Raw genomic sequence first — 27,346 nt, forward strand, 5'->3', positions numbered from 1 at the left:
CTAAACGTCAAATGGAATCCAGATGAGATTTCATTTGATGTTTGAGCTATGGAATTGCCAGTTGAAATCGAGTGGATTTCGTAAATGTAAACTTAGCATAAAGCTACACGCTGAAACTTTCATACGAACCTTTCCCATTATTTTGGCGTTTATAGATCAAGTTCCATACTAAAGTGATTTTATGAAATTACTGTATTGGGGAAATATTTTGCTGTTGCTGGACAGTTTGACATTGATCGATATTTCCGAAAAATCGACAGTCAAAACTGATCGTGTGTACTAGAGCTGGCAAAAAATCGATATCACTATCGATAATATCGATTATTATTTAAAAAATCAATATCGATAGATAGATTTCGCTGCTTTTCGGTTATGTGTGTGTAAGAAAGTAAGTCCGTAGTCACACGTACACATTTTTCGGAAAAATAAAATGTATTTTTTTTAATTTTTTATAAAATAAAAGCAGTTGTTTATTCTCCTTTAGACCGTGTTTATACATTCAAACTGGAAAGAAAATCTTTCTTCTCAATTTCTTTTAAAACTTTCTTGTTGTTTAGACACGGAAATCATGTTTGTGTTAATTTTATAATTTTTCTTATTCTTCTTCACATTCATTTTCTCATTGCGCCGTTCAAAAACAAAGCCAAGGCAAAATTGTAATGAAAAATAAAAATTGACGTGTGTGATAAACAATTAATTATTAAAAGAACCCTTGAATTGCATTTTAATTTTGATATTTCCACTTATTTCGAATTGTTTTTGCTTAAAAAAATAGTTTTTCCTCCAAATGGTTTTTTCAATTGTCTCCGCTGTTGTTTGTTTCTCGACGGAGAAAATAAAATGAAAGAAAATGCAAAAACAAATCTGCAGCCAACTTCAGGTTGTATACGAAGAAAAACGAAACAAAACAGAATTTGCCAGTACAGAGGTGTGTGTACCCCCTCTTATTCCTCTCTACTCCCTCGCCCATAAACTCAATTTTCTTTCCCATCAACTTTCCCTGTGTAAACAGGGACTAACATTTCTGTGAACTACTTTTTTGTCTGTTCCTTTACTTTAAAAAATGGTAACAGTGGAAAAAAAGGGTAAAAGTGGTGAACTGGTCTCATATAAATCGTATGCATGTTAAAGTAAAGAAACGCTTTGCAGGTTAAAAATGGTAAGAAATGGTAACCTCAGGCAGGTAAAGGAACAAAGCTTTTGCATAATTTCAAGAAAATCATTGACATTTCCGCCATTTTCATCTCGAAATTAATGGCGATGACAACTTAACGATAATATCGATAGCAACAGATATTTTAAAACATTATATCGAAAATATCTAAAGTGGGGTACACACGATCAGTTTTGACTGTCAGTTTTGCTCAAACAATCGCTTGCTTGCCAGTGTGGCCGTCCATTTTTGTCAGTCATCAGGCAACCACAAAATATTTTGTGGTCGGTGGACAGTTTGACATTTATCGATAATTCCGAAAAATCGACAGTCAAAACTGATCGTGTGTACCCCGCTTAATGTTGGGAATATCGATGGTTTGCCAGCTCTAGTGTGTACCCGCTTTTATCAGCTTTGTTTTGGCCACTCATATTTATCGGGTCTTCTCTTTTATTTCCTTATTCGCATCGTTTCTTTGAACTCGTATTTACCAAAGTAAACCCCAAACAAAATAAAAGGGCCAAACCTATATTTTAGAAATTGCCCCGTTGCAGAGTTAAAAGATATATTAAATTGAAATGGATATTGACACTGGAAAAATATGTCGATGTTGTCTAAGCTTGAATTCCAGTATGCTTCTTTCAATGTATCAATCGGACAGTGCTGGAGGATGTGTGGCAAGCATGATATCTTCTATTACCAACTTGAAGGTGAGAGAGAATTTTTATTTTTTAGGTCTTAATTAAGTTGAATGTTTTTTTTCGAGATTTGACTGAATGAGCGAAGTAGTAGAAATGAATGAAATTTGTTATTTCGAATGATGGCATTTTATTAATGTGGGTCTCGTCATTCACCCTGATCACAAATATCTATAACATTTATTGCGGAAGTTCTACCCGAGATATGAGCCTCTGAAGTTGTGAATATTCCCTTGTTAAAGTGTTGCACCTGTTGACGAGAAAGTTTTAAATCCCAGGCCAAAGACCGGCTATTTATAATTAAATGTATGTATGTATATGATAGTGTATTCCGTAAGCTTTACAATGGTACTCATATTATCATTATCCGTTCAAAAATAGCGAAGTTACATACAAAAGAATTTTCGGAACTTCAGAGGGAAGTATGGACTTCCGCAATAAATGTTATACATATGTATTTGTGATCAGTCAGGGTGAATGACGAGACCTTCCTGTGTTCCCGAGCCGAGCTTAGAGAAAACATTTAACTTGCTCCATTTTTTGTCTCAAAAAACCACAAATAATTTGTGTCCTTTCTATAGCTTCAGCAACATGATAAAATGCCGGAAAAAGTCTGTTTGTCATGTATTAGTGAAATAAATCGCTGCTATGTTTTTAAAATTAAAATTGAAAATTCCAATAAAACGCTGAGGCAAATGCTAATGCTACCCGATGTTACGATGGAATGTGAATCATCTCTGGAAAAGAAATCGGCGAGAGACATTGAGACACAAACTGACGATATACCTGTTAGAAGTACCCCGAGTCAAACACAAATTGATGCCAGCTCTCAAAGTAAAGAGGTACAAACAGAAGTATGTATATCTGGCGAGGAAACTCTTGATGATTTACAATTCACAACCTACAACAACATAGATTTTTGTGAAAAAATCAACAAACGACGGGATTCTTCAAAATCATTTCGTTCTGAACAACATTTCTCCTTGATATCAAAACAACACGGTGACAATGGGGAGTCATATATCGTGGTAGAGACAGATAGTATTAATAACGAGTCTTGTACCTCTGACGAAAACAAGTTTATAGTTCATGATACTCTAGAACGTTCAGATGAAGATGAGGTAATAGAACAAAATGTGGATACGTCTTGCTTTGAATATTCTGAAGACATGGTAGATGATTCACAGCAAGCTATCGAAAAAAAGCCTTATAATATTGAACAAAATGAATGTGTTGATAATGAAGATATACCAAATATAAATGAACAGAATTGTGATACTGCATGTGGACAAAGTGAATTTACCCCAAAGAGATTAAGGTCCTTTGGAAAACGTAAAGAACAATACAAATGTTCAATGTGTATAATGACATTTGTGAGTTTGAAAGTACTACGGCGACATATTGCAAATAGACATTCAGGTGTTGGAATGGAAGATATCGTTCCTAGTTCTGCCAGCTCTACTCATGACAATCATGAACAAGAAAATGAAGAGAATTCTACAAGTTCTGATGTTGGAGCAGATGTTCACGAGGAATTAACTCAAGAAAATGTTCCCAATCCTCGTCTACTGTCAAGAACTCGACACTCAACTATGCTAGAGGAACAACATTACTCTAACTTTAAGTTCTATTGCGAGTATTGTCAAGCTGGATTTGCCCAAAGAAAGACTTTGACATATCACATGAAACAAAACTGCATGACAAGTAATTTTAAAGTAAGTTAAACCATGGGTAAGGTCATGTTCAAATTAGTGCTTATTATTTGGAAAGAGAACATTATCGCTTCATATGAAATATTTTCAATAAATCGTGATAATGCATTCTATCCAGATAATGAGCACTCGACATTGATCAGATAATATCTTGCTTCGTAGATTTGTTCGTGTCTCTTCTTACTATATTTCACTTTATGTATTGTTACACCATGGTTTTGTTTTGTTTTTCTATTAGTGCAATCAATGCGATCGCATCTTTATATCGAAGGAAAAATTAGATGAACACAGTTTGACACATAAAAATCATCCATGTTTAGAATGCAAGCAAGTGTGTGATAGCGTCGAAGAATTAAGTGTGCATATGATTGAGGTGCACAATCGAAATGCGCGAAATCAATGTCATGTCTGTAAGAAAGGTAAGTCTACAATTGTATTATACGCATTTACGACAACATTTTTTTTTTTAATTTTTAATATAACAATTATTTTTGGCATCCTTTAAAAGAAGTATGTAAGAAAAAACCAAAACATGTAGCAAATATCACAAGAAATATTGTTTTCGCTATCCTTAAAATTTAGATTTTTAGACTAATGTAGTTTTCGTAGAAAACCACAGAAGTGTTTTCTTTGCGTTGATACTGCTTTATCTTGCATGTGATGAGTGTTGGTTGCTGTTATAAAGACAGCGATTATTTTTAATTCCATAGTACAATGTCTTCATAAGATTTTTTTGTTTAATTTTTCTTAATGACAAAATTATTACCTTAAAATTAATTTTTTATCGAAGAATTTAATTTGCATGTTTTATGATATATTCTAATTGTGACAATTGCAAGCAGATTGTTTTACATTTTGTTTAAAATATACAAATGTATGTTCTGACATTCGACATCAAATGTTTAATTTCAGTATTTACGATGAAAGCTTCACTTGTCGATCACCTACGTGTACATAGTGGAGATAAACCCTTTCTCTGCACGATCTGCGGTAAACGTTTTACGCAAAATTCGAATTTACGCCAACACATAATGCGGCATCAAAATAAAAAGGATTTCAAGTGTGATATTTGTCCCAATGCCTACGTTACTAAAGCTGAACTATTTTCACATAAGCGAACACATACTGGTGAAACGCCCTTTAAATGTAATTTTTGTAATGCCAGTTTCACTTCTTCGTCCTCATTGCAAAAGCATGTTCGAAAACATACCGGCGAAAGGCCATACTCATGCGATATCTGCCCCATGAGATTCACAGCACTGAATATTCTTAAAAACCATCATAGAACACACACGGGTGAGCGACCGTACAAATGTCTTTTCTGTGAAAAAAGTTTTACACAAAAAGGGGATTGTCTACTACATCAACGTACTCATGAATTTGGTGATATTAAATGTTTTTGTGGTTCAAAGTTCTCTAAAATCACCAACTTACGAATACATGTGAAAGTGAAGCACCCAAATATGACCGACGAAGAGATACAAACGATAAATGATGCATTGAAAACTAAGTATAGCAAAGAGCAAGTGGAAGAAGGTTCAGAAACGCATGTTACACCCATGGATGAAGCGGAAGGCGACGCAGAAGAAGGTTCTGAAACACATGTTATACTCATGGAAGGCGACGAAGAGATGGAATCCCCACATTCAATTATAACTGACGAAGTGTTGGCAAACCTGGTGTGAGTACTTCACGAAACAGTGCAGCTCCGTTAATATAGGCTTAAGTAAAGAAAACTCTAATAAACTGGCCTTGTGCAATAAAAAAGCACATCATGACATACAAAAATTATTGAATTTACTGAAAATAATCTATAGGTTTTTCCGTTTTTATTAATGTTATTTGTGTCCAGAAATTTGCGTTTTAAGTTTGATTTTAGTCGTGCCAACATATGCCAGAAGGTAGCAGAGGTTGGCTTTTTACAAATAAAATCTCTTGTTTTTTCAGATATGTTTGGTTTGTGACGTATAGGGTATTGTTTACATCTAATATGATACTCGCTTGGTCTATATGGTAACCCTATTAGTGGAGATATTCTACGAGTCCTAACCACTATTAATTCATACACCAGGTATTTTTTCACTCTTTAACATCAAACACCAGAATAAAGATTTAGATATGATAATAAATAACACCGACAAATTTATACATTTCTGAAAAGTCCATTTATTTCCTCTAAACTGACATGGAAATAATATTAAATCCTGTGTTGAAATGTTAAAAATATTAAGTAAACAAAAAGACCTTTAATTATTGCTACAAATTATTTGACCACTATTTATTCGTTCAGTTTACAAATTGCCCTCAAGCTAAACGGAAAATCAAAATGTAAACAAAAATTGTAAAATTACACTGTGCAACACTGGAAATGCAAACAACTTCTAATGGGCACTTTCTGAAAGTACATATTGAGACTACAAAAACCTTAATTGGGTTTTGTGTTCTTAGATCGGGTTAAGATTTTATGGCCTCATCTAAACCGACCCAAAATGAGCCTTTTTTCCAGTGATCGGACCTTTATCTCCGATACTAATAAGAATTTTGCTTGGCAGTCTTCAGCAATATTGTAGCCCTTAAGTAGTAGAACTTATGTGTCAAACAGATGAACTAGGAAAAGCTGCATCTAGCGCATCAAACTCATTAAAATATAGAAAAGTTTACATAATTTCTGAAATTCTGGTCAGTAACAACTAAACTGTTGGAAGTTGAAACAAGTAACCATTCTAAAAATGTTCCAAATAATGTGACCATCAATTCTTCAGAACATTCTGAAACTCTAAAATTTTTATTTCACGTTGTTTAAGGGGTATTTCATAACATACCTTTTACAAAACTTATTTCAAACAATGTTCACACAGGCTGTTTATTCTCATTTTGGGGATTTTAATGAATTATTGAAATATTTACCAAATTGTTGTTGGAAAATTTGCTATAAACAAGGCGATAGAAACATTTTACAACAATATAATGTTCTGAAGAGTTGTGTATTACATTCCAGAGGATATTTTCCCAAAAGGTAACATTAAGAAGAATTTAACATTTTGGAAGATACGCTGCGAAATATACATAAATTATAGAATTTTTAGATATATTATAAAATTTGAGGCAATAAATGCACTTTTTCGAGTTCACTATTCTTCCAAATATTTTCTTCTTGCTCTTATCTACAAGTATGCTGCAGATGTCAAAACAAGATTCGTATTGGTTTCAGAGATACAGCCCCGATTTGTTTTAAAAATTCGATCTTTAACCATTTTTAGATGAGGCCATAAAAACCGAACCCGATCTAAGAAAACAAAACCCAAATATGGTTTTTGCCTATTGGTCATCTATCTTCATAAAATTCTGGACAGAAGTTGTTTCCACGCGATTGGCTTAAAAATGTTGCACAGTGTTATTGTTACAATGAGAGAATATGAATGTAAAGGAGACAAAAAAAAAAACGTTTTCACTTTATTTTATTTTAATTTTCATCATTTCTAAAAATGGCAAGTGGCAAACCTATTTGCGAGGAAGTTCGAATTTTAATCGTCGATAATTTCAGATTTCGACTGATCTTAAAATTCCAAGGTCTACAATACAACAAAGTATTGTTAGAAAGTACTGAAAAAGTGGAAATTTCAGCAAAAATATTTCAAACAGAGCCCGAATTTCCAAAATAAGTCATCGCGATAAAAGAGATTTAACAAATATCGGTTCAAGATATAGCCATAAAGTGGTCTGAAGTAATTGGAAGGCCCATAAAACGTGAGTGGGCCCGACTGCATATGAAAAGCATTGGTTATTTCTATAAAGTAAGTTAAAAATTAGGCCGGTATTTCGAAATCAACTTGATAATTTACATAAATTTTAGGCCAGGGAAAACCATCAACTTGATAATTTACATAAATTTTAGGCCAGGGAAAACCATTGCTTACAGCACTTCAACTGAAAAAACGCCTATTATGGGCTAAAGAGAGACGATTTTGGGTACAACGGCAATGAGACAGCATAATTTTTAGCCCCGATGTATGTATGTGCTGGTGATGTCAGAAAAATGGTAATACGTAAAAGCGCCGAGGCATACAATAAAGACTGCTTTAAACGTACACTAAAGTTTCCAGGTAGAGTTATGGTATGGGGATGAATGTCTTCAAAAGGTGTCGGTCAGACCTTTTGAAGACATACATCCCCATCCTCCAATCATACCCAGCAAAATTTGACGGAAGGGGTTCTTTGCGATGACGTGATTTCATGTCATCTTTTGCATTGGTTCAAAGGAAGTCGTGAAAGATCCGATCTTTTCATTAGGATTTGAACCAATGCAAAGGAAGTCGTGAAAGATCCGATCTTTTCATCAGCATTTGTACCCATTCCATCGATCCAATAGAGATGATGTTTGTATTTTTATTTATACACCTGTTTATTTTCATTTTGGTATGTTCCCGTACTGCAAAAATCTACTAATTTTTACTATTTTTTCCGATAACATAAAGGAACAATTGTTATCGTAGTAAAAATAAGTAGATTCTTGCAGTTTCTGGAACAGACCAAAGTTGTTAGAACTGTCGTCGTGATGTTGTCTTACATTTCCTGCATATCAAACAACTAAAACTTCTAAACAATTGGTATTATATGAAGTCCCAACCATCGAGCTAAAAATAGAATCGGACTGCACACATTGTTATTTTAAAAGTTCCCTTGTCTGTTCTAAATCTGACATAGAATGAAATCAATCAAATCTCGCTTCTTGGAATTTGAAAAAAAAAATCCGAAACGAAAAGGAACAAGAATCTGAAAATAAAGAAGAAACTACTTTTGGAAAGAAACAATTAAAAATAAATTAATTAAGCATAAATGGTATTTTCCATAAAAAGTCTCTCCTCCCCGTTCGTTACATTTTGTTCTTAGAGATCCCTAAAGCAAGCCGGGTTGTAGATCCCTACATATTTCCGTCACTAAACAAAAGAGTATAAATTACCATGTTGTTATAAAATAACAAAATTATAAAATAAAAGTAATTTACGAAATAAAAATACTTAAAGGAGTGCATTTGGAGTCCATGTCGAAATCTGAACTGGTGATGGGAAGATAATTGAAAAAACCTTTTGTAATATGAAAGAATATCAGTTGCGGAGAACGGAGGAAGTAATCTTTTGCGTTGCAGCGGTGGTGATTACATTGCAATTTTGGATGTAAACTTTTGAAAAACTAAACTGATAAATTAATTGTAGCTATTTCATGAATTCGTTTGAATTAATAAAGAGTTTTGTTTGTCATGAAAATCATATTTCAATACAGCATTTCCATTTTCCAAACCAGACATGAAAATTTCATGCCAAGGGGTTGGTGAAAACGACATGGCAAAGCATAGATTAAAATGACATGTCAAAGCATGGGTGAAAATGACGTGTCAAAGCATTGGCGAAAATGACATGTCAAATCATTGGTGGAAATGACATGCCAAAACATTGGTGGAAATGACATGTCAACGCATTGGTTAAAATGACATGCTTAGGATCCAGAAAAGAACGTCATCTTTTGGGGTCCACGCTCATATAAAATTCATCGATGAAGATGCTAAAAAGATGACATGCTAGATCACTTGCACCCATGATTGAATGTCATCTTTGGCATCGAACATTTTGCTGGGTAGATAAAATCGTAAATGCAGGAAAATATATAAAAATCCTAGAAGAAAATCTGATATAATCCGTATCGAAATTAGCAGACGGTGGGAAATACATATTCTAACAGGATGGAGCTTCTTCCCATACGGCTATAAAAACGAAAAAGTGGTTTGAAGAAAATGGAATCGAGGTCCTGGATTGGTCATCCTTTAGTCCAGACCTTAATCCAAAAGAAATTTGTGGTCTATTATGAAAATAAAGCTTCGAAATGAACCCCAACGGACTGTTGACAGGTCAAAGTCCAAAATTCAGAAAATTTGGACCCGATAGCTCCAGAAGATTTTGAAAAGCTAGTCAGTACCATGCCAAAGCGTGTCGAGATCGTTTTAAAAAAACATAGATGCCATAACACAATTCTAACCGTGAATATTGGCGACTGTACGAATTAATAGTGGTCACAATATTTTTGTTTAAAATAATGAACTTTCGCTTTTGTTTGTTTTTTAAAAAGGCATTTTCTTTATATGTTTCTTTGTTCATGTATGTCTTAAGAGAATAAAATTATCTTTAAGAATAATAAAAATTTGTTTGTGTAGTCTTTATAGATCTGAAGATATACACATTTTAATGCAATGTTCTGTGTACGAATTAGCAGTGGTTAGGGCTCGTATCCTAATATAGTTGCTAATTGTTGGCAGTTAATCGTCATTAAAAACGAAATGTATATAATGTAATGATTTTCAAATATTTATTGGTTTCAAAAACATTTGTTTGGCAATTTTCATAACTTGTAATTACTTACAATTTGTTCATATTATTCACCCAATATTGTCTTCAACGAGTCGACCAACTGATTTTTGCAAAAACCTTCCTAAATTAGTACAAAAAAATATTCGTATTCTTGGTTCGAAAACATTACCTTGGAAAACAGCATATAAATGATTACTTTTCTTATAATTGTTGAAACATATACAATTTATTTAAAAAATCGTCATTTTCAAAAGATAAATATATATTTTTAATAACATAATATAAATATAGATAATCATATATACATACGTAAATACATATTTAAAATACATAAATTATATAAAAATACATTAATCGAACAATTTAAGATCCCTGGCAATTTTTTTCAGTTTATTATCTAATGTTTTATCTTCATGTTCACAAATATAGCTCTGCCTGGTTGTGCACTCTTGACCGTGATAATTGTATGCGTGTTTGGCACTGTTATAGGCTAAGCGCAAACATCTACCTTCACCTGGTATTTCAAGTGTATTATTTAAAATGGATTCATTTTTACTATTGTCTCCTTTGTCATCCTTCTCGCCGCCCACATCAATAGTATTGGATTCGGTTTCGGTGTCCTTTGTGGTGGAACTACCTTCTTTGTGTGACATCGCTATCGATGTTAAATTCATATTCGGATTTACAGGTTTGGCAGAATTTGACCAAATCCAAATCAAGCCAGGATTTAAACCGCCCAACCAATAGTCTCGACCACGGTGATTGGGTTGGTTCAATAGATAAGCCATGATTTCTTCGTTTTCTGATACCTTTTCAAATTCTGCCAAATGTGCATTTAGAGCTTTGCATGCTGAGTTTGCAGTTTTCCAATTGACTTGTTGATAGCTATTAATGTAGTAACAATTGTCGCTGATTCGTGTGAAATTTGTGGGACATGGATCACGAACTAAAATGAAACAGGAAAAAGGTAATTATATGGTGACCGTAATGTTAATATGTGGACGTATACATTACCTTCTTGTTGTTTGTTTCCGGCCATGAGATAGTAAATCAATTGTTCTGTTCTTCTTACTCTGCTCTCTAAGTAATCTACACGATATACTAGCTTCTCTATGGCACCCAATAAATACAAGTCATTCTCTGATACGGCTCTAAATGTCTGAGGAGGTCCTCCCCGAACATTGTGCTGTTGCAATGGTAATGGCCTGTGCTGTTGTGTAGAACCCGTTTGTGGTAATTGCATACTAGCACTGGGTCCTGTCGTACCGAAAAGTTGCTGCAGAAATCCTGGTTGCTGATGTTGTTGCTGTTGTATCATTTGATTTGTCATTGGACGAAATTGAGGATTAACCACTTGCAAAGGTGCCCTTTTGTGTGGTTCCAGTTCAACACCAGCCTCTCCTATACGTTTGTTGATGTAAACATTCGAGTTCGGCCTCTTGTACGCCGAGGAATGGTAATTGAGTGGCATTTGAGGATGTGGTGGATTGGGGCCCATACCTGGATTCATCATCATTTGATATGGTGGCGAAGGGGAACCACCAAATCCATTCATTTCATTAAAGTATGGAAGATCTTTGGATGCTCGACTTCTAGGACTTTGACTAAAAAATAACCAAGAAGATGTTTTAAATTAGTAAAAACACGTAAAAAAGTATCAGTCGGCTTTGCCGACAGAGATATACCCTCAGCCTGTGCAAATTGAAACACTTTTTTCACAAAAAACTTATGTATTTAGGGGGTTTCAAAATTTTGGTCTCGTATGAACCGACAAAAATGTTGATTAGGATTAAAGTTCAAAAATTTTGCTGAAAAGGTACTTAAACAAAAGGACCGACATAGACCATGGGGGTGCCATAGGGGGTTTTTACACCCTTCGGGCTGTTTTCTCAAGAAGTATGGACTTGCCCCTGAAACAACTTTTACCATCGTAATTGAGGCAGCGAATGTAAGTTGCTTCAACAAAAATCAAAGTGATCCAATAGCAGGTCTTAAAGTGAACTTATCCAAATTTTTGTGTGGGAGGTACCGGATGGAGTGGACAAATATAGTCCATATTCGAACCTGATCTATATCTGGTAGATATTATGAGAATGTGTAAAGTATGGACCAAATCGGTCACTCCCATCAAGAGTTATCGTGCCCACAATTTTTCCGAATAGTTTTGAACTTTTGTGGGGTAGGTACCTGAAGGAGTGATCCGATTCGGCTTATCTACGAACTTAAACTAAGTTTGGAAACAATATTACGAAGGCCAAATTTTGGCCGGAACCGGCATTTCCGTTCGAGAATTATCTTGCGCTCCACCCATAAACATGGTGTCATAGGGTTTGTTTTTTAACTTTCAGGCTATTTTTTCAGGAAGTATGGACTTGCCCCTGAGGAAACATGTACCTTCGTATAGGGGACAGTGAATACAAGATGGTACAACAAAAACCAAGGCGATTCGAGAGCAGGTCCTAAACTGAAATTTTCCGAAATTTTGTGTGGGAGGTACTCGAAGGAGTTTACCGATTGAGTCCATATTGGAACCTCATCTAAGTCTGGTAGAAATCTCATAATGTGCAAAGTATGGACCAAATCGGTTACTCCCTTCAAGAATAATCGTACGCAAAAATTTTCCGAACATTTTTGAACTTCTGTGGGGGAGGTACCGGAGGAAGTGGACCGATATAATCCATCTTTGAACTTGAACTAAGTTTGGACAAAATATTACGAAAGCCAAATTTTGGACCGAATCGGCAGATCCGTTCGAGAGTTATCTTGTGCTCCAACCACTACACACGGTGTCATAGGGTTTTTTGTAACTTTCAGGCTATTTTCTCAGGAAGTATGGACTTGCCCCTAATGAAAATTGCAGCGTCGTATACAGGACAGCGAATACATCTTGCGTAAACAAAAATCAAAGCGATTCGAGACCAGGTCCTAAACTGAACTTTTCCGAAATTTTGTGTGGGAGGTACCCGAAGGAGTGGACCGATTGTGTCCATATTGGAACCTAATCTAAGTTTGGTAGAAATTACACGATGTGCAAAGTATGAACCAAATCGGTTATTCCCTACAAGAGTTATCATGCGCACAAGTTTTGCGACAATTTTTGAACATTTGTGGGGGAGGTACCTGAAGGAGTGGACCTATATGACCCATCTTCGAACTTAAATCGAATCTGGACAAAATATTTCGATACCCAAAATTTGAACCGAATCGATTGATCCATTCGAGAGTTATCGTGCGCACCAGCCAGCCAGACAGACCGACAGACGGACGAACATTGCTAGATCTACTCAAAATTGTCTGAAACGGATATCGTACAAACATACTTGGGGTCTCAAACCATTATTTCGATGAGGCACATTTTTGGTCGTATCAAAGTGTAAATACCCTCTTTAGCCTAAAGGCTGAGGGTATAATGATGTGTTTGAACATGTGCATAATGACCATTTACTTTTAATTTGGAGGCTAAGATGTAGCATCGACTGCATTTTAGCATTAAAAAACCTATAAAATATCGCTAATTTGCGTAAAGTTCATACAATTTTTGTCCGCATCCGATTTCAGTGTTCCCCATGAAAATCTATATCGATATATACGAGTATATATTTCAAGGCGATCAGTCAAGAACCGTGGATGTAGCATCACACACTATATTTTGGGATAAAATGAATGAACCGAACCAAAATTTGGGAAGTTAATGTTAGCGAAAATTTCTTATTTAACAATGATGTAAACCTTGTTTTAGACTTATTTTACTGATTTCATGCATCATTACATTACAATTTTTTCATTAAAATGGCGTAATACTTTTTGACCAATTTCCCCGTGTTTTTAGAGTAGCTTGAACAATAAATCGTACATATGTTCAAAACAATGGACCTATTAATAATCGCATATATTTTTGGGCATATCATTTTTCAAATTGGAGACCCTCATCAGAATATTTCAGAAGTAGGCTATAACTCACAACTAGAGTATATAAGTATCATTCAATGCATATGTATATAAGTACAATCGGATATAGAAATATCCAAAAAAAAAAATACAGACAGTATAATTATGGTTTCCACAAGAGCTCCTGTTAATACAAACATTTTAGTGCCAACACGTGGGTTTGTTAATGGCCAGTTCTGGAGCCCAATACTGGGTATGTTAATGGGCAAATTCTGCCTCCAAATAACGGTCCTGTTTATATTAATATTCAGGCTTCCAAACTGTGACAGGCAAACTCTGGCGCCCAAAGGGGTTATAGAAAAAAATCGTTATTTTTTTCATCAAGAAACCAATTGTAGTTATTCCCTACAGATATTTTGGTGTCCATATTTTTGGTCCTAGATATCATCATATTGAAATTTTGGTGCCCAACCGTGGATTTTATCATAAAGAATTCCAGAAGGACAATAGCGATTAGTGAGCAATAGTGAGTGTACCCATCATGAAATTCTGGCGCCCAATTGTGGGCTTGTTAATGATGAATTCTATCGCCTATTCCTATTGTGAATCTTCTCCTAAATGGTTCAAAAGCAAGCAAAACTCGCAACCAGTCTTGAATTCTTTTAAAATGAAATTCTGACGTCCAATAATGTCTTAAATGTACACAAAAACTCTTAAGAATTCTTCTTTTTTGCCCAATATACATTTTTTATACCCTCAGCCTTTAGGCTAATGAGGGTATTTACACACTTTCATGCTCCCAAAATTGACTCATCGAAATAATGGTATTAGGTCTCAACTATGTTTGGACGGAATCCGTTTCAAAAATTTGAAATAGATTTAGGGATGTCCGATTCAGACCAAAATTTGACCCTCCCAATATTTTTTCCAAAGATAGATCAAGCTCAAAGTTGGTCCATATCGGTCCCCTCCACTCGGAAAAATTCAGTTTAAGACCTGCTCTAGAAATATTTTGATTTTGCAACAGGTTGTTCTCGGGGCCCCTATTACGGCAGTACAAGTTTTTTAAAGGACATGTCTATACTGCCTGAGGAAGTGGCACGAAAGCTGTAAAAACCCCTGCGGCGATATGTAGTGGCTGTGCACACGACAACTTTCGAAAAGGTTACTGTGTTGGTCCAAACGTAGAAATATCGTAATATTTCTGCGAGTCTTAAATAAAGTTCAAAGATGGTGATTATCGGTACACTGCTTCCGGTATCTTCCCCACAAAAGTTCAACAAGTTACGCTAAAATGGTACAGGCGATATTTCTTGAACGGAGCAACCGATTTGATCCAAACTTTTGATCTTGAAACTTAGTTTAAGTTCGAAAATGAGCAATATCGATCCACTCTTTAGGGTGGTCCCTCACTAAAGTTCAACATTTTTGTTTGAGTGCTGTTTAAGGTCTGTTCGAGGATTCTTTGGGAATTTTTACCGAAGGTACTCCTAATGGTCCTGTTTTCAGCGATATTATGTTATTCGAAAATCCTCTAAATACATTATTGTGGGCAAGATGATTTTGGTTCGGTTTTTTGGTTGTGGAACTGAAATCGGTTTCCGATCAGTTTTTTCGTTTGTCTTCCTTCACCGAAGAAGGAAAATTTGTATAAATATGCTTTCATTTAGTACTACCGTGCAATAGCATGCACACCCGCCATGCACGCTAAAGTTCCAAGATCTCATTTTCAACGGTGGCCAAAATACCCTTCAGTGTAATGTTGGCGACATTTTCTGAGTATTTCAGCCATGAAAAACTTCGCTACAAGTGGTGATTTAATAAGGGGTCGATCATCGATAACAATTACCGTTGAGTGGCGTTGCCAGTTGTCAAAATTGATCCACGTATGGCAACACTCAACTGAAGTTGCGAATCTCAGTTGACGAATCTGCTGTTTTCAGCAACCACCAATTTTCAGTTGCAGTGAACATTTTCGAAGAAACAAGAAGTAAAATAGAAGGAAAAATAAACATTTTGTTAACAATTATTGATTCTTTGCATCATTTGGTGAAAATAACGACAAAGCAACAGTTCGAAATATTAATTGATAAATAAAAACAAAACAAACATTGTTCCACAACATCCCATACGGGACAAGGGAGACTTCTCTCATATCAATGAGTGCACCCCGATTCATATTTAGCTCAATGATATGGGACCTACTGTTTATCGCCGAGTCCGAACGGCGTGTATTAAGACACCACTTATGGAGAAGTTTTTCAAGGCTGAAATACTCAGGAAATGTCGCCAACATTACTGAGGGGTATTTTGCCACCGTTGAAAAATGTTTGATGTTGCTTGGCCGCGGAATCGAACCCCCGACCTTCTGCGTGCAAGGCGGGCGTGCGTACCATTGCACCACGGTGGCACCCATATTAATTGATAAACTGAGTGAAAATCCAAACTTAGCCCGAGGAGTTCGGGTTTTTGGTGAAACCAAAGCCACAGCAGATGAAGCGTGGATGTCGATTTCGGACAGTTTAAACAGCCATGGACCTCCAACACGAACACCTGAAGTGTGGCAGAGAGTCTGGTTTCACTTTAAAGCAAAGTTGATAAAGAAAATGGCTCAAAATAAAAGAAACTTCAACGCCACTGGTGGTGGTCCATCACAAGAAGTGAATTTATCGCCTTTGGAGCAGACAGCAGCAAATCTTTTGCAAATGAATTTGGTGACAAATCCAGTAGGTTCAGTTTATGGTATTGTGGAATCATGGGATGAAGATGAAATAGAAATAATTCCAACTGTTGAAGCGGATCAAGCCGTTTTTTCTCCTACCCAATGGACAGTGTTCGTCCCACTCCGCGGAGAAGTTGCAGAAAAGAGGACAACAAAACAAATCTCCTCAAGGAGCAAACGGCAACACAAAATGAGCTATTGAGGACTATATCTAATCTGTACATTTTCTTCATCATCAAAAAATAATTCCACCGAACTTATCATTTTTTGGGACAGCAAATAAAACTTGACGATCCGAAGATTCAATGGCCAGGTTATATTCCAATCTTGGGTTGTTTTCTAAATTTGCTCGAAAACTCAGCCAAAATATTAAAATATTGTCCAGAACGCACAAAAGAGTTATCCAAAGCGCAAATTAATTTTAAAATAGTTTTTTTTGGCGAATAGAAGTCACAAGAAAAGAAAAACAAATCCCTCAAAAGTTGACGACCCCCGCAAACGTTTTAAGGACCATGATCTGCGAATCTGCACCTGGAATGTTCGCACTCTTTATAGAGAAGGTGCAGTTGACGCATTGGCAGATGTACTTGAAAAGTACAAGGCCGACATTACTGCCATACAGGAAATACGATGGAATGGGAAAGGCGTCACAACAACACCTAAAGGTGACGCACTGTATTATAGCTGCCATGATACAAAGCATGAGTTTGGTTGCGGATTTGTAGTTGGTCGAAGGTTAAAACATCTGGTCTCCAGCTTCACCCCAGTGAATGAAAGACTCGCTGCAATTCGAATAAAAGCTAAATTCTTCAACATCAGCTTTATTTGCGCTCATGCTCCCACTGAAGACAAGGACGAACAGGCCAAAGATATTTTTTACGAGCGCTTAGAAGAAACTTATGACCGTTGCCCTGCCCATGACATTAAAATTATACTAGGCGATTTTAATGCCAAAATTGAAAAGGAGAATATCTTTGGCCCAACCGTCGGGAAATTCAGTCTCCACAGTGAAACATCTGACAATGGTATGAGGCTGATAGACTTTGCAGCTGCAAGAAACATGGTAGTTAGCAGTACCAGATTTAAGCATCTCGATATTCATAAGGGCACCTGGCTGTCGCCAGATCAAGGAACAAGAAATCAAATTGATCACGTTGTGATAGATGGAAGAGATGCATCAAGTGTGTTGGATGTACGATCGTTCCGAGGTGCAAACATAGACTCGGACCACTACCTTGTTGCGGCAAAGGTACGTACCAGATTAAACGTAGCAAACAAAGTGCGAACAGACACAACACGGAAGTTTGACATCGGTAAGCTGCAATCACAACAGATAGCCACAGCATATTCCACTCAACTGGCCCAACTGCTTAATCAAAGCACTCCTCGTCCCGATAACATATCAGGACAAAACATTGCCCACTCCATGCAAACAGCCGCAAAATCAGTACTTGGATACCAGAGACCTTCACCAAGGAATCCATGGTATGACCAGGAGTGTCGTGCTGCTACCGAAGAGAAAAATGCGGCATATAGGGCTACTTTACAATCAGTAGCAACGCGTAGCGCACGAGAGAGGTATCGGGAGAAAAGGAGAGAGGAGAAACGTCTTTTCCGCAGGAAAAAGAGAGAGATGGAAAAGCGGGAGTGTGAACAAATCGAGATGTACAGGAGACAGAATGAAGTCCGAAAATTCTACCAAAGAGTGAAACATCAAACTGATGGCTTTGGATCTGGCACATCCTCCTGTAGAGACCAGCAAGGTAATCTGGTAACTGATACAGATAGTGTGCTAAGGATATGGAAAGAGCATTTTTCCAAACTGTTGGTATCCAATAGTAGCGGAGTCGACGAAGATACCACAGATCCAATCCAAGAAGACGGTATTGAATGTATACCACCCGGCCAAGATGAGGTAAAGACAGCAATAAACCGCCTGAAGAATAATAAGGCAGCAGGAGCTGATGGCCTACCAGCCGAGCTGTTTAAACCGGAGGCAACACGCTGATAAGGTGTATGCATCAGCTAGTTAGCTCCATCTGGCAGGAAGAGCGCGTACCCGACGATTGGAACCTGAGCATTCTGTGTCCCGTCCATAAGAAAGGAGATAAGACTTTATGCTCCAACTACAGGGGCATAAGTATTCTCCCTATCGCATACAAGATAGTGTCAGGGATATTGTGCGAACGACTAAAGCCCATGGTCAACAAAATAATTGGACCATACCAATGCGGCTTTAGAGCTGGCAAGTCCACCATTGACCAGATATTTACCCTGCGGCAAATCCTGGAGAAGACCCAAGAGATGCAGATCGACACCTACCACCTTTTTGTCGATTATAAAGCAGCCTTCGACAGCCCGCTACGTTCAAAGGTATTCCAAGCAATGTCTGAATTTGGTATCCTCGCAAAGCTCATTCGGCTTTGTAAAATGACTCTAACTGACACAAGATCTTCAGCTAAAATAGGAAAGAACCGCTCCGAGGAGTTTTGTACCAAAAGAGGTTTCAGGCAAGGAGACAGCCTTTCGTGTTACCTTTTCAACATCCTGCTAGAAAAGGTTATACGAGAGGCAAACGTCAAAAGAACTGGCACAATCTACACCAATAGCCACATGTTACTTGCTTATGCTGATGATATAGACATCATGGGACGATCAGTAAAAGAAGTAACCGATACCTTTATGAAGGTCGAAGAAGAATCTGCTAAAGTGGGTCTGGCGGTAAACGGCGAGAAGACCAAGCTGATGGTGTCGACGCGCAATGCGTCCGTTGAGATCGGACCAACTGTTGAAGTTGGTTCCTATAATTTTGAGGTAGTAAAAGACTTTGTATACCTCGGCACTGCCGTAAACACAACAAACGACATCAGTTGTGAAATAAAAAGAAGAATTGTATTGGCCAACAGATGCTACTATGGCTTAAGTAAGCACTTTAAAAACAAAGCCACAACTCGTCAAACAAAAATAACGCTTTACAAAACACTGATACTACCCGTGCTAATGTATGGTTCCGAAGCCTGGGTACTTGCGCAAGCAGATAAGGCAGTGCTTGGCGTGTTTGAGAGAAAAATTCTTCGAAAGATCTACGGACCGATCTGCGTTGAATATCGACGTCGTATGAACCACGAGCTGTATCTGCTATACAAGGACATCAATATAGTTAAACGTATCGAGATGCAGCGATTGCGTTGGCTAGGCCATATAATAAGAATGAGCGATGATGAACCCGCTAAAAAGGCGTATAAATTCGAGCCACATAGCGGTGCACGCAGAATTGGCAGGCCAAAGAATAGATGGCGCAAACAAGTGGATGATGAGATGACAAGGCGCGGTATTCCAGAGTGCGAAGCAACAAATAGAGAGAATTGGAGATCTTTTCTTAGTTCGGTCTATGGAACAAATGTTCTGTAATGGGCCAGCTAAGTAAGTAAGAGGTCACAAGTTGGAAAAAACACTGATCGATAACATGTTTATCGACCCCCAGTTGAGTTGACATTAATGGTACAACATTTCATCTCAGTCGCGCAGACAACTGACAACGCTACTCAAGTTTAGTGGCAATGCAAGATCGACCCATAAAAACATTTCGGGGGGAAGTTAACAGGTTAGTCAGGGAGCATAGAACAAATGGTTAAATCATCTGAAAATAATAATTTCTGAGAAAATGACCTGGAAGCTGTAAAAAACCCCTACGGCCTAGCTACTCTTTGTGGTCCTATTCGGTTATTACAGCGATATTATGTTTTTTGTGGGCAAGTCTACGCTTCCTTATATAATGGTTCAAAAGCTCTAAATTATACCGCGACACACTTACATGAGTGGTGATTGTGATATCTATCCAAAGAAATGACTCCCAAAATAAGATCCAATTCCAAAAAGGACAATGTCGATCCATGCCTCCTCCACAACACATGTATATTTTAATCCAAATCCATATTTTTTTGTCGGTACGATAAAATGTCCAAAAAATGGCCGAATAGCCAGTATTCGATCTGTCCATAGATGAAAGCTTTAATTCACATAGGCTGAGGGTATATCTTTGTCGGTAAAGCCGACTGATACTTTCATGCTTGTTCTTCTTCATTACGATCAAAAGTGTCATACATGCATATATTTTTGGGCCTACCACCAACGATTTTAGCTAAAAGTGTTTTAAAATGAAGAGCTTTTCTACGAAGGAAGTCATTTATGTAGCTCATAAAATTTCTATGGTTATTTTAATGGAAACTCAAAATTGGAAATATTTGCAAATATGTATATATACAACATATGCATATGTATGTGTGTAGTTTTAAAAATTGTAGAGTTTAGAGTTGTTGTTTTTGTTTCTCTAACATGAACATACCTGAAAACATAATCCTCTAAGACTTGGGACCACACCATATCATACGAATCTTCCAGTAATAAGTCGCTTCCATTCAAATTTGAAGCTGATTCATTGGCGTATTTTGTTGATGTCGTTGACGAAATGTTTTCACCATCACCGTCATTTACATTATTGCATAATACCAAATCGGTTAAGCTGGTAAACAATATCGCACAACAACACCATACCGCACAAATGTAAGCCACACTATTATTGTTGTTGGTGGTCAGAGACAGGCGGCGTATGCTACTCGAATGCGTCGACCACGACGGTGACGATGTCATTGTCGGTTACCTAAAGAATCTCTCTTTTTTTTTTTTTGTTTTATAAACACACTTTCGTTTTCAAATAATTTGGCTCTTTTTGTTCTCCTTCTCGATGAATTTGTTTATTTATTAAAAAAATATTTAATTAATAACAATAATATTGAATTATTTTTATAAAATTCACTTTGCACTATTCCAACATTCGATTATATATACTTGACACTTTTGGTCCGAAATGGATTTCGTACGTCCCGATTATAATATCGTGTCCGTTGCTGATCGCGGTTCGTAATAAACTGCTTGCACGCATGCGCATTTGGACTTCAAGTTAGTGCTTTTTTCTTCGTCTAGCTTATTTGTTGTGTCTGTTGTAACATTGAACATGGTGTGTGTGTGCAGGCGGCTATGTAGAGTTTAACTGGATGCGAAACTTTCTCCATCGGATGGATGCTTTATTCACATTCGAAGAAATGCGTCTCGTCTGCTTGCTGTCTCTCTTAATTATGGTAAAGCCCTTAAGGTGAATGTTTATGGATTACGACAAATTTTATAGACAAATTTAGTGTGTAGAGTTGACGCATTTCTCTGTTAAATATGACCTTCAGGTAATAAGCAATTTTTGTGGGTAGTGCTAATATTGGGGAAAGAAACGATGAAGGTGTTAAAATTGTCTTTAATGGAATGTACACACACATTTTTCAATGATATTAGAACAATTTTATCGATAATAAACGCTTTTGTAAATATTTGAAATATAACATTTAAAGAAGTATTTAATGTGTAGTTAGAAAAATAATTATTCGACTAAACCTTGATGTTAATTCGAAGATTATGATTGCTAGATTACAGAAACACGCCGCATGTTTATCATTAATGATAAACAAATAAAAATTGTATTTTGATATTACAATATTTCGACGATAAAATACAGTAGCTTCAATCAATCAATCTTCGCCATTTTTGTTTATTTATTTATTCCTTATATTAATTTGTGGAAAACACATGATATAGCAACAATGGCCATCAACCGAAACGGAGTATGAAATACTTAGAGGTTTGTTTTTGCTAAAAGACAATTGGCTAAAATTTAATTTTTGGATTTTCCCGCATCGTATGAGGCATTGCTTAGTATTTTTTAAGATATATTTTCAAGTATATCTCAGAAACACATTGGAGGAGTGACCAGTTGGGCTCGCATTCATAAAATAAGGTCAAATTATCTTCACAGTTATCACATTTAAATATCTTGCATATTTTTCATTCATAAGTGTTTATATTTTGAATTGCCTCTCACACACACCCACATTCACACATATCTTATTGTTGTTGTACATTTTAGCCAAGGTCAATTTGAGGCTTCAACGAATTTTGTGACGCATCGGATAACCCCATTGAAACAAGAAAAGGAAAAAAATAAATAGCTGAGTACACAAAAACATTTTTTCTTAAATTTGAATTATTGTTTTGCTTTCGTTTTAGTTTTTTTAGATAATAAATCGATTAAAAACTATTTTATGAAATCCAGTGTATTTCAAATGTCAATTCCATTGCGTATACTAATATGATATCCTCTGGATTTCAGATGAGTTATTAGGTCTGTACGATAACCCAAAAATTTGTACAAATTCGTACAAGTTTTTACTGAATGCTGTTCGATAACAAAATTATCCAGCAAAAGAGAGCGAGTTTGGAGAGATTTTTGGAGAGTTTTGTGACTGAGAACTTGCAAATTTTTGCTGGAAAAATTTGTCCCGCAAAAATTTGCAAGTCTGATCAGCTGACTTTTAATCACCTGTTTAATGTAAACAACTCGAAATGTTAACATTTTTGACCAAGAAAATTTCACAATTGCACATTTTTTTTAGATTCTAAAGCGTTGTGGATAGTATTAAAGCATTAAATAAGTAAACTGCAATTTTAAAATTTATGTTTTTGTTCCGTTTGGTTTAAAATATCAAAAGAAACAAAAACAAATTTCATACATTTTCGGAAACAGCTGACTTTCTTGCAAAATGCTGTTCGATATCTTTCTGCAATTTTTCTTGCTTGAGAGAGTAAAATTCACTGAGAGAGGTTGCTGGAACTGACTGAGTAATTATTGCTGGGAAAGTTATCGTACACAACTATTATTTGTTTCATCCATGTAATGTCATGCCGTTCGTTGGCATTGTTAAGGTTACGAATGTGTTCGGCAAATCACAGACACACACGACCCGAAAGCAAAGAAAGAGCGTGCATGAGAGAGAAAACGTTTTGATTTGTTTTTGTTTTGTACCTAGTGTGCATACAAACTTACTAAGCATTGTCATAAATTGCCAATGTTTTTAATACATTCACATTTTCCTTCCCCTCTTTTTGGTCGGCACTGATTTAATGAATTTAGTAATCAGATAATGAATCAACTGATTCAGTTTTCGTAGATCAGACATGAAAGAGAACGCCATATTTTCTGTCGTGCGGTGGCTGTTCGTGTATATTTTTTAGATGATCCCCATTTTTCCGGTATGGGTTTAATAATTTCTTCTTTCCTCAGGACTTTATTTAATTATTTCTTAAGGCGTATGATTAATATTAATTACAGCAATAATTATATTCAACATTAGTACAGGAGATGTGGATTACCTTTTTTTCTCAAAAATGATTTTCTGTAGCAGGAATGATAGAACTTTTGCTTATAAATGACAAAAATTACGTTCATTCCATTTAAATTTTTAAATTTGAAAAAGGTCAAGCGCTAACCACTTTTAATTGAAATTATATATGAATAATATAAAAAATATAAAGCAAGATATACCCTCCGCCACTGACAGAAAAAAACAACAACAAAACCAACCAAACACAATAACTATGCCGTATAAAAGATATATTGATTTTGTATCACGAGCTTGCTTTAAAATATGTACATACTAGCAAATACCCGCTACTTCGTATGCAGAAAGGGCATAAAATATATATGAACTCTGTTCTGTTGTATTAAAACCTATTTTAAATACCAACATTTAATCGATTTAATTCCAAAAAAACATATCAGCCGTATCGCACCCCTACACAGCTACCATATTTTTTATTTCTGATTTCCAAAACTACGACCTCATATCACAGACATACACCAACCGTGACTCATATTGCAAATTTCAGACTTGACTTCTGGTTTTACTCCTTCACTTACACAGCATTCCCTCCCAATACGAATTTCCAAACACTAAACTTTCTCTCACCCCTTCACAACAACAATAACGCACATTCACAATTCAAGGTTCTAGCTTCAGCGGTTTCGCCAAGAACCCGAATAGGTTCGTAAAATTTTCGAAATATATCTCCATATAACGGTACCCCACGACTTAGTGTTTTTTAAAAATAGAACAAATCTATACTGTCCAATTTTCTTTAGATTTGGTCCTTGAACACTCAGAGGATATAAAAGCTTTATTTAAAAAATGTCTACTTCAATCCACTTTTATTAGAAGAGGTATTTTGAAGACTAAGAGCGTTTTGAAGATTTTATGCACATTTTCCAACCGAACTCCGAACTTTATCTCCAAGTTCAGAGTGATCTTCATAACAAATATTTTTCCGTTTCGTATTTTTTGTCCAAATTATATAATCCAAGCTTTGTTCCTACACCCAACACCAAATTTAGTACCATTTAGTACTTTTCGTTCACCTATAGAAGGAATTTTTCACTTTAATCGTTTACACAATACCAAAATGGTTTTAGTACCAACATGTTACCAAACTTTTCGTACACATAATTAAAGGTTTCAAAGCTTACTTCCTTATACTCAACATATATCCCGACCGCAATTCACTTTTCCAGCTTTATATGTTCCGCTGAAAGCAATTATATTACTATTTAGTACTTTTTGTATAAATAAGTGCGAATTTTCAAAACTTCATCCCTACCTCCACTCTAAACAACAATTGCTAATCTTATACCGAATTTCAAATTTAAAAATTCCACCCCTTTACAAAATCGCAAATTGTACAAAATTCTGTACCATATAGCAAATACCAAAAGGTACCAAATTTTGTACCATCTGCCACTTATCGTACACGGCTTTCCAAAAACAACTTGCATAACCTACTTCTTTCGTTCACCTAAATCCAAATTATAGCCAATGTACTTTCATTTAGCACTTTTTCATAAGTACGAATTTCCAAAGTATCCGCAATCCTACACTCCAACAGTAATCTGTTTACGCAACTACAAATTGTATCGAATTTAGTACCATTTAGTACTGCTTCGTGCACATTAGTATGATTTTCTAAAGTTACCTCCATATCTCAATTCTAATTCAAACAGTAATCTTAATTCCAAGTTTCACTCACTACAATTTAGGACTTTTCGATCTTTGGTACACTTTTCTTACTCTTTATCAGTGACCCTTATTCCAAATTTCAGCACTATTCGTTAATTCAAATCCAAATTGTACTATATTTAGTACTTTTCGTACACTTTAAGTTCGAATTTCCAAAAACCTGTCTTTGTTACTCTCCATCAGTCACCCTTATTCAAAATTCCAAGATTCCTGTCCTATCCGTTCACCCAAATCCAAATTGTACTAAATTTAGTACCATTTAGTACTTTTTGTACGCTTATAGTTCGAATTTCCAAAAACCTTTCTTTGTTACTCTCCATCAGTGACCCCTCATTCCAAATTTCAGGATTCCAGCTCAATCCGTTCACCCAAATCCAAATTGTACTAAATTTAGTACCATTTAGTACTTTTGTTAATCTCCATCATTGAACCCTCATTCCAAATTTCAGGATTCCAGCTCAATCCGTTCACTTAAATCCAAATTGTACTAAATTTAGTACCATTTAGTACTTTTCGTACACTAATAGGTCGACTTTCCAAAAACCTTTCATTGTTACCTTTCATCAGTGACCTTCATTTCAAATTGCAGTATTCCAGCTCTATCCGTTCACCCAAATCCAAATTTTACTAAATTTAGTACTTTTCGTGCACTCACAGTTCGAATTTCCAAAAACTTTTCTTTGTTACTCTCCACCAGTGACCCTCATTCCAAATTTTAGGATTCCAGCTCAATCCGTTCACTCAAATCCAAATTGTACTAAATTTAGTACCATTTAGTAGAGTTGCGTCGTTCATGAACGAACCGGCTCAAAGGAACGATTCCGTGAAAAGAAGGAACGGATCCGTATCCAGCTCATTCTTTTATATCGTTCATTTAGATCCCCGATGGACGAGTCATTGCTGCTTACAAAATTAGCAGCATTGGTTTTGCAGTCAAACTCTAAACAAACGCTGCGTTAGCGGAAGCAGCACAAATTTCCACACAAAACAAACAATGATTCAGAGAGCTACTCTCGCTCAGTAACTCACCTCATTCAGTAGCACATCTCGGTCATATCGTTCTTTTGTATCATTCGTTCATCTGGTTCTTTCATATCAAAACCACCACCACTACGTTCAGAAACAAAACCACCACCATTAGCACACAAACAAGCAAGTAACACAACAGTTGTGTCATTCGTGAACGAACATTTTCAAAAGAACGATTCGGTGAAAAGAACGACGGAGTCATATGCAGCAGAGAACGAACGACTTCAAAAGAAAATAATACTGTCAAATGTATTGTTGAACGAAAAAGAGCCAACGAACGAAATAAACGATCCGGATCTTTTTAGTGAACGGAATGAAAAAGATCGATCCGCTCAATGAACGAGATCGCCCAACACTACCATTTAGTACTTTTCGTACCCTAATAGGTAGACTTTACAAAAACCTTTGATTGTTACTTTTCATCAGTGACCTTCATTCCAAATTTCAGTATTCCAGCTCTATCCGTTCACCCAAATCCAAATTGTACTAAATTTAGTACCATTTAGTACTTTTCGTACACTTATAGTTCGAATTTCCAAAAACCTTTCAACGTTATTCTTCATCATCGACTCTCATTTCAAATTTCAGGATTCCATCTCTATCCGTTTACCGAAATCCAAATTGTACTAAATTTAGTACTATTTAGTACTTTTCGTACACTTATAGTTCGAATTCCCAAAAACCCTTTGGTACATCTTTCTAGCTCTCCATCAGTTACCATCATTCCAAATTTCAGAATTCTAGCTCTTACCGTTTGCCTAATACAAAGGGTACCATATTTAGTACCTTTTAGTACTTTTCGTACACTTCTAGGTCGAATTTCCAAAAACCCAG

The 27,346-nt window shown here is 36.1% G+C and overlaps 2 protein-coding genes and 1 long non-coding RNA gene across 3 annotated transcripts; 2 read left to right on the plus strand and 1 right to left on the minus strand.

Moving 5' to 3' along the window:
* The first annotated feature begins 1,544 nt into the window (after nucleotides 1–1,544).
* On the plus strand, nucleotides 1,545–5,351 carry LOC141390263 (uncharacterized). The gene is made up of 4 exons (XM_073963107.1): nucleotides 1,545–1,863; nucleotides 2,433–3,566; nucleotides 3,802–3,982; nucleotides 4,476–5,351. Exons 1-4 carry the CDS (start codon nucleotides 1,732–1,734, stop codon nucleotides 5,246–5,248), a joined length of 2,220 nt encoding a protein of 739 aa, XP_073819208.1. The 5' UTR covers nucleotides 1,545–1,731; the 3' UTR covers nucleotides 5,249–5,351.
* Nucleotides 5,352–7,038: 1,687 nt separating this feature from the next.
* Nucleotides 7,039–8,827, plus strand: LOC141390264 (uncharacterized). The gene is made up of 2 exons (XR_012409308.1): nucleotides 7,039–7,357; nucleotides 7,417–8,827. It is a non-coding gene; the product is annotated as an uncharacterized lncRNA (long non-coding RNA).
* Nucleotides 8,828–10,272: 1,445 nt separating this feature from the next.
* On the minus strand, nucleotides 10,273–21,653 carry LOC141390266 (uncharacterized). Its single transcript, XM_073963108.1, has 3 exons — nucleotides 20,878–21,653; nucleotides 10,937–11,526; nucleotides 10,273–10,868 (listed from the first exon to the last, which is right to left on the minus strand). The coding sequence occupies exons 1-3, from the start codon at nucleotides 21,180–21,182 to the stop codon at nucleotides 10,273–10,275; spliced, it is 1,491 nt and encodes a 496-aa protein (XP_073819209.1). The 5' UTR covers nucleotides 21,183–21,653.
* Nucleotides 21,654–27,346: the final 5,693 nt, after the last annotated feature.

This window comes from Musca autumnalis, unplaced genomic scaffold (assembly GCF_047663935.1).
Source record: "Musca autumnalis isolate F117 unplaced genomic scaffold, ASM4766393v1 scaffold_1, whole genome shotgun sequence".
Taxonomy (NCBI): domain Eukaryota; kingdom Metazoa; phylum Arthropoda; class Insecta; order Diptera; family Muscidae; genus Musca; species Musca autumnalis.